Below are 12,612 nucleotides of genomic sequence, written 5' to 3' on the forward strand. Positions count from 1 at the left end.
TCCTGCCTCTCCTGCAGTCTGAGTTCTGCAGGGCTGTGCAGGTGCAGTTTGCTGAACAGAGATGTCTTTAGGGCTAGAGGCTGTGCTCTCATGGGCTCACTGACACCGTGCAGGGCAAACCCACCTTTCACTATGGAAACCCACCCTGTGAAAGAGAAACCTTACAAGACCCATTTCAGGGAAGATGTTCCACCAATCCCCCTGACTTGGAGCATCCCTACAGCTTCAATTCCACATTAATGGTATTTCACTGATGAGAGCTCAGTGAAGACAAAGAAAGGACATCCCTGAAGCCTCCAGCCTTTGAATCATGTCCCAGGAATGAAATGCCCCAACACAAGCACCTCCACTGCTCCTCCCCCACTGCCCCAGCCGTCTCTTAACCTTGACTACAGTGGCCCTCAGTGAGACAAAGAAAACACCCTTTGCTTTCGCCTGTTGGATGATGCAAACCCACTTGCTGACCTTTCTGGATGAACATTTTTCTAGTGTGAATGGGCCAGCTATGATCTCACTACCTTGTCAATGAGGAGGAAGCGGGGAAAGCCTTTTCAATGTTCCATCAAAAGAGAGCTTTTATGCAGTCTGACATCAGGGGAAAACACAAGCCGGCTTTCCAACTGCACTGCAGAGCAGCTGAGAAGGCTCTCCAAAACCGCTCCCACCTTTCCAGGGACCCTCGCTCTGAGCCAGCTACTTAATGGCATGAGCAGACATTCAGCTCTAAACTTAGGATTGGCAAAAGGCTCAGAAAACCATCAATTACATCAAAGCTACAAGGGGATCTGACTCTGGAGGGCATAAATATGGATTCTGTTCTAAGAGTTCTGGTGTTACAGTGGGGTCAGCCTACAACCTTTACAATGAACATCCTGTTCCTGCTTGACCTCTTGTCCTTTTTTTCCCCTGCTACTTAATGACTGTTTCGAGCAGTCTTGGAGCTTGGAAAAAAAAATGTCCTCCAAAGCTGGCTGACGTATATTGATATTGCTGGTGGCAATATATTTACACAGCCACGAAAAGCAGCTGCTCAGCTGAGCCTACTTTTAGCTTGTGCCCTACTAGAATGAATGCAAATCTAAAAGCACTACAGTGGGCTGAGAGACTAAAATGCCTTCAACGTGGTGATGTGCTGGGGAAACAGCCCCAGCAATGACACCCTGCAAAGCTGCTGCCAGGAGTTTGTAACTCTTAAGGAACACTCGCTGTCCCAGCAGCAGGGGGACAGCCAAGACCCTCTGTCTCATCTGTCACCTCCCCCATCGCTCGGGGGTAGGACAGAAGCACAGTATCACAGTATTGTTCAGTATCACACACAGGTACCAACAGCAAGTTCATCACACACGTCTCAGCTCTTTGCTGAGCACATCCAGCTGCTCTGTGCATGTTTGCTGCTACACAAAATCGAAGCTGCATCAAACCCAAAGGCAATAGCATTAAATATCACAGTCCTGAGGCACTTTGCTGTTTAGCTCCTATTCAGAAAGGTTTACAATTGTAGTCCTTCAATCTCCCCACTTTGTTCTCAGCCCTCAAGTAATTATTGATCCAAATTTTTACCTCATTTTTAATTGTTTCTGCAAAGCGTATCCCATGAAGGCAAGGCAGCAAGCAAGTGTAAAGTATGATTATTTTTGGGAACACTGAGGGAATCTCAGATGTTTCTCCAGCTTATTTGGATGCAAAAACATTGTTCTCAGATGTTCAGAAACAGAAAAGAAAAAGAAATTCTGCCCAGACATGTCAGCATGTATGAAAAACAGTGTATGAAATACAATGAAATGGCTTAGGTGCCTTAGTTTTGTTCTAGGATGTACAGCACTAAGTGAACAGCACTTTTCTCAAGAAATCCATTGGAAGTGCAGCAATCAGTGTGTTGTGCTGAGCAATTTTACGTTCAAGAATGTGGTGGGGTTTATTTTAATTCTGCTCTTAAGAAATTCAGGGCAACAAGAACTCAGAGTCTTCACAAAATGAATGCTAAGTGTAAGTCTAATCTCCTACACACAGATGTAGTTCAACAGTACTTGTTTAAATACTGATAAAAATTAGAACACAGTGAAGCCAAATGAACATAAATATTTCACGTAATATTTACTGGAAAGTTGCAATAGGGATTTTGTCTAATGAGTAAATACAGCATGAAGCTGTTGAGTCTTCTATCCCTGGGGTAAGATAATTTGAAACACATTTTTTCAGATCAAAAGTGTTATGTTGTCAAATATAAAAGCCCAATTTAGGCTGCATAATATTTAATTAAGAAAACAGCATTCCATACTGTGATTTATTTATTTTTTTAAGTCCAGTGCCCCTTGAGTCATTTTATCTTCTTAACTTTAAGATCTGTACTTTGCAAGATCATGGGAAAGGCAAAATCGACTTTATTTTCATTGCAAAAAAAAAAAAAAAAAAAAAAAAAAAAAAAAAAAAAAAAAAAAAAGAGAAAACCTAAAGGGAATCCTGTGGAAACCAAATCCAAATCCAAACCCAAGATTTTTCCAACGATCACATAACTTGGAAAGGCCATAAACAGAGAGGGGCGTTCTATGTGAGGATGGATAGCAAAGATTTGGGTCACACAGGCACGGGGGTAAGTGGAGTTTCCAGGCTGAAGAGAACCCAGCCAGGGCCCTGCAGCCCCTGCTCACCTTGACACTCCTGTGGTGTATCCGGGAGGGCTGGCACTTGACGCTGCTGGTGTTGCAGCAGCCGGTGCAGCGCTTCACCTCCACGCAGGGCGGCCATATCAGGAAGTTGGCCGAGGTGGGGTCGATCTGGCTCCGAGGTATCTCGTAGATCACCGTCCGCGTCTTGCACACCGCCGGGATGGCCTCCTCTGCGGGCACAGGAGAGTCACAGCCCCGGGTGAGCAGCTGCTCCCGCCCCAGAGCACCCACGTGGATGAGGTACACGTGGGGCCAGTGCTCCCAGTCCCCACTGGTCACTGGCAAGCCAGTGCTGAGCGCTGTGTGCTTACAGCTGAGCTGTGGTGTTACCCGGGGGACACGCTTGACTCGCTCCCAAAGCCCAGCCCTAAAATGAGGGTTTCCAGTGGCCCGGCTCCCGACACAGCTTGGAGCACATACCACAAGATAAGGCAATCCTGGCTCTGGAAGTGACAGCAAGCCAGGAGCTCCTCCACATTCGCTGACCCCCTAGTACAGCTTCAGAGTGACTGTGCAACAGCAGCTGTTGCTTTCCAGCACTGGGGTCATCTCTGCACACAAATACCATCACACAAACATGCAACACCTGGCAAACACTGCCTCAGAAGTTAAATTGAGGATTATCTGTATCATACCCAATTTGCACAGCTGGGGAACAACCTGCACCAGCTTGAAACTTTCAAAACTTGGGTTTCCACTTCCAGAAATTTAACATCCCCACATCAGGGAGTCTAGTTCATCCCTCATTCCAAAGGGCAGCTGCCATTTTTTCTGCACTCATCAAAGCTTTGTAGATAGTGGGTTTTATTTAATTTGTTATTTCTTGAATGATGCAAAACCACCAGGGCAGCATGACCGAAAAGCCTGCAGTTAAACCAATATCCTGGTAGGCTCAGGTAAGGTGAGCTTGTTTAGGATTATAAAGATTAGCGCTGTACTACTGCGTGATGCTGCCATGATCGAAACCATGTATCATCATCAACCTAGGGACTGTTTAAGAAGTCATGCTGATATTTCAAAACAGTCCAGAAAAAAATAGTAATTTCAGGGACAAGTTGTTTGCTGGTAAGTTCTCCAAAGACAGCTGGGATTTTTTTTTTTTTTTGCCTTACAGTGGAAGCTTGTCATAGCTTTGGGTTAGATGTGTCAGGGAACTGGAACACTGCCTGCACTACTTCACTTAGTTCAAGTACAAGAAGCTCAGGCCTAGCCTGTGCCTGCAACATGGAAGTCTAGGCTCTATTGCATTTCAATAGACTAAATAGAGTGAAAATCCTTACTCTCATCCCCCAGTGTCATGAACTCAAGAAAACTAACAGATGCAATACTGCAAGATAGCTGGCAACTCCTACAAGTTATTGAGCACACCCAGTTCCCAGTGTCTCTGGTGGGGAGGCATTCAGCACCTTGCAGGGTGAGGTGCCAACGTCGCCGGCTGCTTCAGAACCGCTGCTCTCCCCCGGCAGCCAATGTGCCGGGCGCCTGCCAACTCACACTGCAAATCCCTGCTGACAGCAAGCTGGGCTATCTCTGCCTACCACCACAACTCCAGGTATAAACACACTGAATTACCCACCAGGGATAGCACCATGGATGTTTTCCACTGTCCAGTGGAATGGTGGAACACTCACACCTAATCAGATGAACAAGCATTGCACATAAATCTTATTTGCACGTCCCTTTTTTAATTTGTATTTGGGCTTTGTTGGATCATCATTGTCATTAATAAGGATAAAATCCCCTGTAAACATGCCTGGTGCCCTACACAGTGACAGAAATCAATGCCCCAGCATTTCCATCAATGGCTTTTAATTTTTGGGATAAACTGTATTTTTCTTGTGAATAAAGAGTCAAGCTGTTTCCTTTTGTGGAGCTTCTGTACTGAAAACTCTACCAACTGTTGATGTTTTTTAAAGCACACTGCTGTAGTTGCTCCCCACACTATGAATTATACATTGAATATCACAGCATTTTCTAACCGAGGTCTAGCTTTCCAACATGCTGCAACAAGAAAGTGAATGTAAAGAATTTGTGCATGTCTGTCTCCTATGGACATCCTCCAGAAGACAGCTTCTCAGGCAATGGTTCATTTTGTGCAAAAAGAAAGGCAGAAGCTAGAAATGGCCCTTTTTTCCTTTGTGCATGTCACATTTTTCCAGTGAAATGTCCTGCTTGGCTGACCAAAAGCACCCCCTCTGCTTTCACTCCCAAAGTACAAATAGCTTGTTTCTTACCAATGCTTCTTTTTCTGCGAATGGGCACAGGACGGTTCTCTTGCACATGTTTAGCAGAATGAACACTGTAAGATCTCAAGTTTGTTTCTGAAACATCATCATATCCTAGAACAGGAAACAAAATGTTAAACCTCAGGTATGTTATATGCACCAGTGTCACAACAGTGCTGTTCCACAGGTACAAATCTGTGCTGTTCATAGACACAAGACCAAATCCTGCTACAATCAGTCTAGTGTAACCCCTGTTAATGCAATTGCAAGGGCATAAGGCAGGGAATAAAGACACAGACATTGAATGTCATGTATAAGCATGCACAATTTAATTCCAATATCCATTTTACTGAAAGCCCCCAGAAACACTGCACACACTGTGGCACAGAACCATATCTAAACTATAACAGTTGCATTTTTATGTGAAAGGCATAATATGGCTTTTCTTACTGGAAAGGTGTAGAAATAGGAACAATAATCCTGCATGTGAAATGTTTCTTACAAACATTTTGAAGTTCTGGTAGGAGGCAACAGTAGAAAATATGGTATTAGACCCAACAGCAACAATGCTGCCTCTGTAAATTTTCTGTTGCTTGGTTTTCAGGGCAGTACTAGGGCAGAATCAAAAGCAAAAAGTAACTAGCATGGGTTTCCTTTTAGCCTCTCTGTTGCAGAACAAATCCCCTGTGAAGTATCCTAACCTTTGGAGGGGCATCTGAAGCTACTGCAAACTCTGGGACTGCATCCAGGCTTGTCTTGTTCCCTAAATAAGCCTACCACATGGGTTAAAGGGCCATGAGAAAAAGCAAAGATGGAAAACTTGGCATTTCATTTATCATAAAAAACAACAAAATAACTGCTCCAACTATTTGGGTTTGTTAAGTGAAGCAGTTCAGGTCGTGTCCCATGCCGTGGGGTCTGAAAACCACAAGCACAGTCTGCAAACGGGGGATGAGGAAGAAGGAACCAAACAGAGAACTGCACACAAACCCCAGGACACCCAAACTAAGGGGTTTAGCACTCTGCTGCTTGGAGTGTCCTCTGGAACATCACTGCAGAGTTTCAAGGTTTCACTGCTGGCTCCTAAGAAAACTGTGACATGTTCTAAAAAAATGCCAAAGGGTATTACACAGTACTCAATTACCCTCTCTGCAAGCTACCAACACCCTACACTCCCATCTTCTGCACTGTCACACTCCCTGCTTCCAGTTTGTTCTGTACACACAGCTGTCTGTCTCTGGAACTTGTTTCAATCTCAGCTTTATCAGTAACACACATCATAAGGCTCTGCTCCACAAAACAACCAACTCCTTTTCTCCTCCCTCCAAGAAATTGTGCCCTAAGGAACATGCAGCTTGTGAAATCACCTGTACAGCCAGGTGAGACATGAAGACAGCAGGATGTTCAGCACCTTAGAAAGAGTTCAGCATCCCAGGGTTTATCATTACTTCTTGGAAAATACTACTGTAAGTAGCTAAGAGAAAATAAAATCGGAGGTCCAAGAGGTAGTGCCAGGATCACCCACTGGTCCTGCCTATTCTCCTTACCAGCTGAACAAATCCTTGTATGAAATTAGCCATTAGTCTCTATTTATACAAATAAATTGGGTCCTAGTTCCTATCTATGGTACTTGTTATCCTAGATGTCGATGGGAAATTTTGGAACCTGACTAATTAGCTGGTATTGGGCTTTATTTGCAGTCCCAGTCCGGTAATGTAACACAGCAATGACTAAAGGGTATTATTTCTGCTTTTATTGCACCCCATACTCCAGAAAACTCATCAGTGGTATAAATAAAATGGCTTGCCAGAGATCCCACAGGAAGTTTGCAACTGAGCTGGGGAGTGGAGCCAGGTCTCCCACATCCCATTCCAATGGCACCAGGCCATCCACCTGATCCCAAATGGTGTTATGCAAAATGAGGATCCGTTCTGATGTGCCTCCAGCCCTCTTCTGTTTCCTAGCACTCAGCCACCCAACACCTTAATACTGACCTCCTTTCTGGCAGCTTCAAGTTGTCACAACCTCTCCTTCAATTTGAGGCAATGAAGTGATACTTGAAAGCAGCATGAATTCTGCTCAGCCTGAGATCCAAGCTAGACTCAGAGCAAGAAGCATGTCCATGCACAAGCAAACAGTGTTTAAAAGGAGATTAAACACGAAAGTAATGCCTCTAATCCCAACTGCTTGGTGGGCACAGGCATCAGGCTGGAAAGGGAAGCCGGCAGGGCTGCCAGCACCACAGCAGGGCCGGGACATGGCTCCTAATCCCACACTCAGCAATGCTGGCACAGCTCCTCCTAGCATGAAGGATCCCTTGCTGCCTCCTTTAGAGAAGCTGGTAAGAACCAAAGGACTGGTATGACCAGCTAACCAGTGTGTTAAATCATGTGCTTACACATAACTGCTCGACTCAGCCGCAATTAGCCTTTTTCCATCACCATGTTTATAAAGCAAAATGACACCTCGAGGAGATGTGTTGCTTGTAAGATGACTTTTAAGGTGAAGAAAGCCTCTGGTTTATACTGTACCTCACTGTCTCACTACATATCTCAAGCATGTATAGCAGTTCCTAAGTTCATGTCTCTCTGTGAGGGTTACAAAAAGAGATCTACACAGCTAGCTCAGCAGAACAAGTTCCAGTCAAACCTCAATGTGCTATCTAAAATAAATTGTATTATTTTTACCAACACATCATCCAAGTTTGGCTTAATAAACAGAATCATGGGGCATGGCTGGAGCCAGAAGACACTACAATGCTAAAGGCACTTAAGTGTCCCCCCCGATTCCCACAGGCATTTGGAAGGAATTCCATTTCCCAGTGAAGTCAACAGGAAAATCAATGCACTTCAAGCAATGTTTAAGTCAATAGGAGTCTTGCCCAGCAGGAATGAAAAATCACCAAGTCAGCTTTGAAACTCATACTTGGCTCTGAATGTATGGCCAGAAGACTTCCTTTTGTCTCATTAAAACCATGATGCTACAAAGAGTACTCTCTAGTTTGACTTTAAGGAAGGGTGATACTTAATTTGTATCAGTTTTTCCCCCAATGTGCTGAATTAGTTGCAGAGTGAGGATAAACTCTTAGCAGAGGAAATGTGAGTTTATGGGTGCTTAGCACCTCTCAAAATGAGGCTTAGAGCAGAAGGCCTAGAAATGGGTGGTTCTTAGTTTAGAACTCGAGCACTGCTCATCACCAAGTGAAGATGGAGGATGCTGCACAGTGAAGCTTTCTTTTAACGTTTTAATAATAAAAAAATATTTTCATGGCAGCTAATCAAGAAATTTCTCTGTAATCTTTTATGTACTGACAACATATCAGTGATGGGCATAAAAACTCTTGCAATTAGCCTTGGTCAATCCATTAGTGTAGCTGAAATTGTTCTTTTTTGTCAGATTGGCAATTTTCCACTGGGTCATGGAATGTAAATCACAGAGTTCCTGTGACATTCTGCCAATACATGATTACTCTTCTCACTCAAGAAGCATGTAGAAAGCATCCTAAGTTTACTGCTATTTACTATTTATCAATTTGTACTTTTGAATTTCCATCTTCTTACCGAACTATTTTATGTGAGGTACAACCCCCAACACATCCAGTCATAATGCAAACCCTTCTAGATTTCACTTTGATGCGCATCCAGAAAGTACAGATCCAAGACTTCTAGTATCAACAGCAGCAGTTTAGGAAATTCTTATAATCTCATTTTTTTCAGGAATTCAATGTAAGGTACAATAAACTGAAATGGTCTGTCTTACAATCAGCCCTAGAGCCAGAAAGCCCACAGCAACATCAGTTTGTTTTTTTGATCTTCTTTTTGGCTGATGCAAAATTTGCCCTGCTGACATCCAACTGCAGAGATAGATGTCATTAAGTTTTCAACTTTGATCTGGTAAAGGAAATATAAGTAACAGCTCGTAAGACCCTGTTTTGTTTAGGGTTTTGGTTTTTTTTCCCTTTACCTAGGTGTGATCAACCAACTGAAAAGGAGGAGGAATATTCTCTTATCTGTCTCAGGAAAAACACCGGCCACATGTGGAAGATGCCTCTCATGATGTGTAAGAGGTGCAAGGGAAGCCAAAACACTGCACTGTAACATCCTTCATTGAACACCACACCAAAACCCGCAAAGTCAACAGCTCATTTTCCAAAAGATTGAGCTCTGCAGCAGCCTAACACTTTTTCCATGGAAGTATACAGTTAATTTAGAAGGTTTCTCCACTTAACAAAAGCTGCTCTGCTAGTTAGTAATCACAGGCCGTTAAATTCACATGGCCTAAGGTGACCCTGGTGGATGCCCTTAACCCGTGCAAAGAGGCACATTCAGCCCTGCCTCTCCCCATGCAGGCAGATGACTTGGGGAAAATCTGTTCCCAGCGGGAGGCAAACATAATAGGTGATGAAATGAACTCTACCTCCCACAGGACAGATGGGAGAGGTGAAGCACGAGGAGAACAACCACGCTGCTGAGCCAGAGAGAGCTCCACAAGCAGAGCAGAGGAAATGCCCTCGTTTTGGGGATTTAGTCTGCTCGTAGTAAAACTGTACTCTGCACACTAGAGCTGCCTACTTCCTGGGACTGTGTATGCTTTCTCCTTTAAACAGGGTCAGACTCCGCTCTCCTTCATGCCAAGGCAATTCTGTCACTGCCTCTGGATCCCAATTGCAGCAAATTAATACAAGACCCTGTTTCCTGATAGGAACAGAGCATTTTCACGCTGCCTTTACCCTCTGAGTCGGACATGCAGCACTGGGCTCTGACAAACTGGCCTGGATTTTCTTTTTTTGAATACAATGATAAGCTCCATGTTGGGTAGTGTTTTTCTTTAAGTAATATGCCAGATGGTCTGGGGGTGTGGTTTCTAATTTTATGAAGGGGGTTATCAGTCATCTCTGCGCTACAATATAGAGACCAAATCTGTCAGAATAGAAGAAAAACCTGCCCACTCTGACTTACAAAACTTACTTTTCCAATTAAAAATATATGTTTTGCACTGCAGGAGAGAAAATGACTGTTCTTCCTTCATTTTCCACAGATTCCGCCTTGTTACTCAGGAATATCAGACATTTTCTTCATGCATGCCTGATCCTGCAAACTCTTAGCCTACAAGATCATTCTTAATTCTCAAGTCCACCCACTGAGTTTAAACAGGGCTACTCACACGCAGAAGGACTGGCAATACCATGCACTAAAACGAGGGAGAGAATAGTCACTGGAGTGATTTTGTTCCGAGCCACAGCTGAAAATGAGTACATGCTATAAAAGAGAAATATACCTACTGTACAAGCCCTCACTGAACTGGCCGTTCCTTAAAGGCAATTGCAGCCCTTAGGAAATACATTTCAGAAATATCATCTTACCAGGGACAACAAGAAAACATTTGATTTGCTAATTCAAGCTAATACTAAATATAGTAAACAGGCCTGATCCTGTTTACTGAGGAAAGCAGAGCAATTTCAATACTCGATTAGTCACTCTGATAAGCCTTTAGTAAGAATTACTCATGACAGCAAAGTCTGCAGGACTGTGCCCAGGAAAAGCAAATGTGGGTAGTAAAGATGGGGTACTCCATGAGAACCCAGCCATGAGTAGCTCAGAGCACAGCTTAGCACACAGGCAAAAGCAGCACTCACATAAGCAAGAACCGGGTGAAAGGCTGAATATTTCGGTTTTATTTTTTAATATTGTTTGAGTTCATGTCTTAAGGAATTACTGTTTCACAGCGAGATAATAAAATATTTATGTCTCTTGTTTCTCTAATGGTTTCTAAACTGACAAATTGCAAGAAAACAGCAAAATGAAATGGGTAAACTTGTGGCTGACCTTCTCCATTTTTGGTCTTGCATCCTCCAGTTAATATTTGCCATGAGGTAAATAATTATTTTCTGAAATAAATTTCTCTGCTACATCTACCCATCCTGCTGTTGCCCCACTTGTCTGCCTGATTCACTTGCAATGGAGCCACATGAACTTTTGCTCTCCTTCTAAGTGGTATTTAAAAATGAAGCATGTGCTTGTTACGCTGAGGTATTTGAAAAAAAATAATGTATTCTGGTAGCTACAGAACCCTGACTCAAAGGCAGGAGCAGCATGCACTATTTTAAAATGCTAGCACTCAGATCCAGCCCTTCTGCAACAGCAGCCAACTCCACCAAGTTCATTGGGAAAAAGATTTTAGCAGTAGTGCACTTATCTGGTCCAAAACAGCCTTCAGTGAGGAAATATGAACTGCATAGCCCTTCCCGGTCATGAAAGTTTCTTTAATTTTCATGATAAACAACAGTGATGAAGCACTGCTCTCCAAAAATACTAAACCAATGCCAATCTGGTAATTACTAATTAGCCTCTATGGTAAAGTGTTGTGCAAGACAGTAATACTCCCATTTTCAGCGTAATGGGAAAATGTTTGCTCTCTAATCACATGAAAATTGAAAGCTATGGCTGTAAAATACGTTCCTAGTAGATTTCTGCTCATTAATAGAGCACTGTACAAAAAGCAGAGAGTTAAACACTAGAAGGATCCTGCAACTCTGAATGAAGGTGATTGAACCTGGCACAGACTTTACAAAAATACACAGCATATGGTTTAAAAGGAGATGGCCCAGTACCAATGCAAGCAAAAACTCATTCATTTTTCTCCATGTTTGTGCTTCAGCAAGATGCAGGCTTCACCTGAGCACATCAAAGGTGCCTGGTTTATTCTCTCTCTCTACTGAGAAGAAATCACCAGGAACAAAGTGCACCAAGTGAAACCAAATGATAAGGAACCCAGCAATACCATGCTTCTAGATCTGATTTACTGCTGCAACGATCTGTTAAACTGCACGTTCTCACTACACCCATTTGCATGCCTAATGATGCAGAAAATAACCCTGCACTATTTTCTTTTAAAAAAAAAAAAAAGTGTATTTTTGAGGGTAAGCTTCATATGCAGGTTTCTGTTTAAAATCAGTGCGGACGGTTTATTTTCCTTTTAATAAAGCCCAGCACTTGAAGAGACATTACTTCATTCATAAATATTGTTTCAAATATTTTAAATACCTCTAGGACAGTAGTTTAAAGATAACAGAGCAATGCAAGACCAACAACAAACCTTATGGCAATTCTTCTCCGCTGCGAGACGGAGAGACCTCTGAAAACACGGGGGGGTCACAAGGTCCCTCTCCACCCTGAACCCCACGAAGTTTTAATCCCCGATCGGCCCCTTGGCCGCCGCCTCCCTGTGACACGCATCCAGGGCCGCCTGGCTCTCGGGGCCGGTCCCCGCACGGGTGTCTCGGGCGAGGCGCGGAGCGGCGTGCGGGGAGCGCGGGGCGTGCGGGGCCTCCCCCCGGGGCGGCGGCGGCCGACGGCGCGGAAGGAAGGAGGACGGGACTAATTTACCTACGGAGTCAATCTCCAGGAGGCGCTGCAAGTCGCGGATGCTGTGGATCTCGCTGTGCGCCAGCCGCTCGATGAGCTCCTGCGGGATCTCGGCCTCCTTCAAAGACACACACACCGCGGGTCACCGCGCAGTCCCGCCCGCAGCGCCGGGCATCCGGCGCGCCGCGCCTCTGGGCTTGCTGGGGAGGGTGCGGGGCGTTTGCGAGACATGTGGGGATGAAGCAGGGGGAAAATCCACGCACACATCCCCCCACAACGCTCCGCGGAGACACGGAGCGCTCTCGCCGCCCCCGCCTGCGCGCCCGCGGGGGCTGCGCGCCGCCCGCCCGACTGCGC

The 12,612-nt window shown here is 44.4% G+C and overlaps 1 protein-coding gene across 8 annotated transcripts in view; it reads right to left on the reverse strand.

Annotated features, from left to right (window-relative positions):
* The window catches only part of PDGFA (platelet derived growth factor subunit A), a 36,798-nt gene that overhangs the window by 22,305 nt on the left and 1,881 nt on the right, over positions 1-12,612 (reverse strand). For all 8 annotated transcript variants that reach the window (XR_011004619.1, XR_011004618.1, XM_068207025.1 and 5 more), the window contains exons 2-4: positions 12,277-12,373; positions 4,901-5,005; positions 2,649-2,836 (exon numbers count right to left, since the gene is read on the reverse strand). Coding sequence is in view for 6 of the 8 variants with exons in the window: in XM_068207025.1 (XP_068063126.1) it covers positions 2,649-2,836; positions 4,901-5,005; positions 12,277-12,373 (390 nt within the window). In the remaining 2 variants the exon portion in view is untranslated. The remainder of the gene's footprint in view (positions 1-2,648; positions 2,837-4,900; positions 5,006-12,276; positions 12,374-12,612) is intronic.

The sequence above is a fragment of the Anomalospiza imberbis genome, chromosome 16 (genome assembly GCF_031753505.1).
Source record: "Anomalospiza imberbis isolate Cuckoo-Finch-1a 21T00152 chromosome 16, ASM3175350v1, whole genome shotgun sequence".
NCBI lineage: Eukaryota > Metazoa > Chordata > Aves > Passeriformes > Viduidae > Anomalospiza > Anomalospiza imberbis.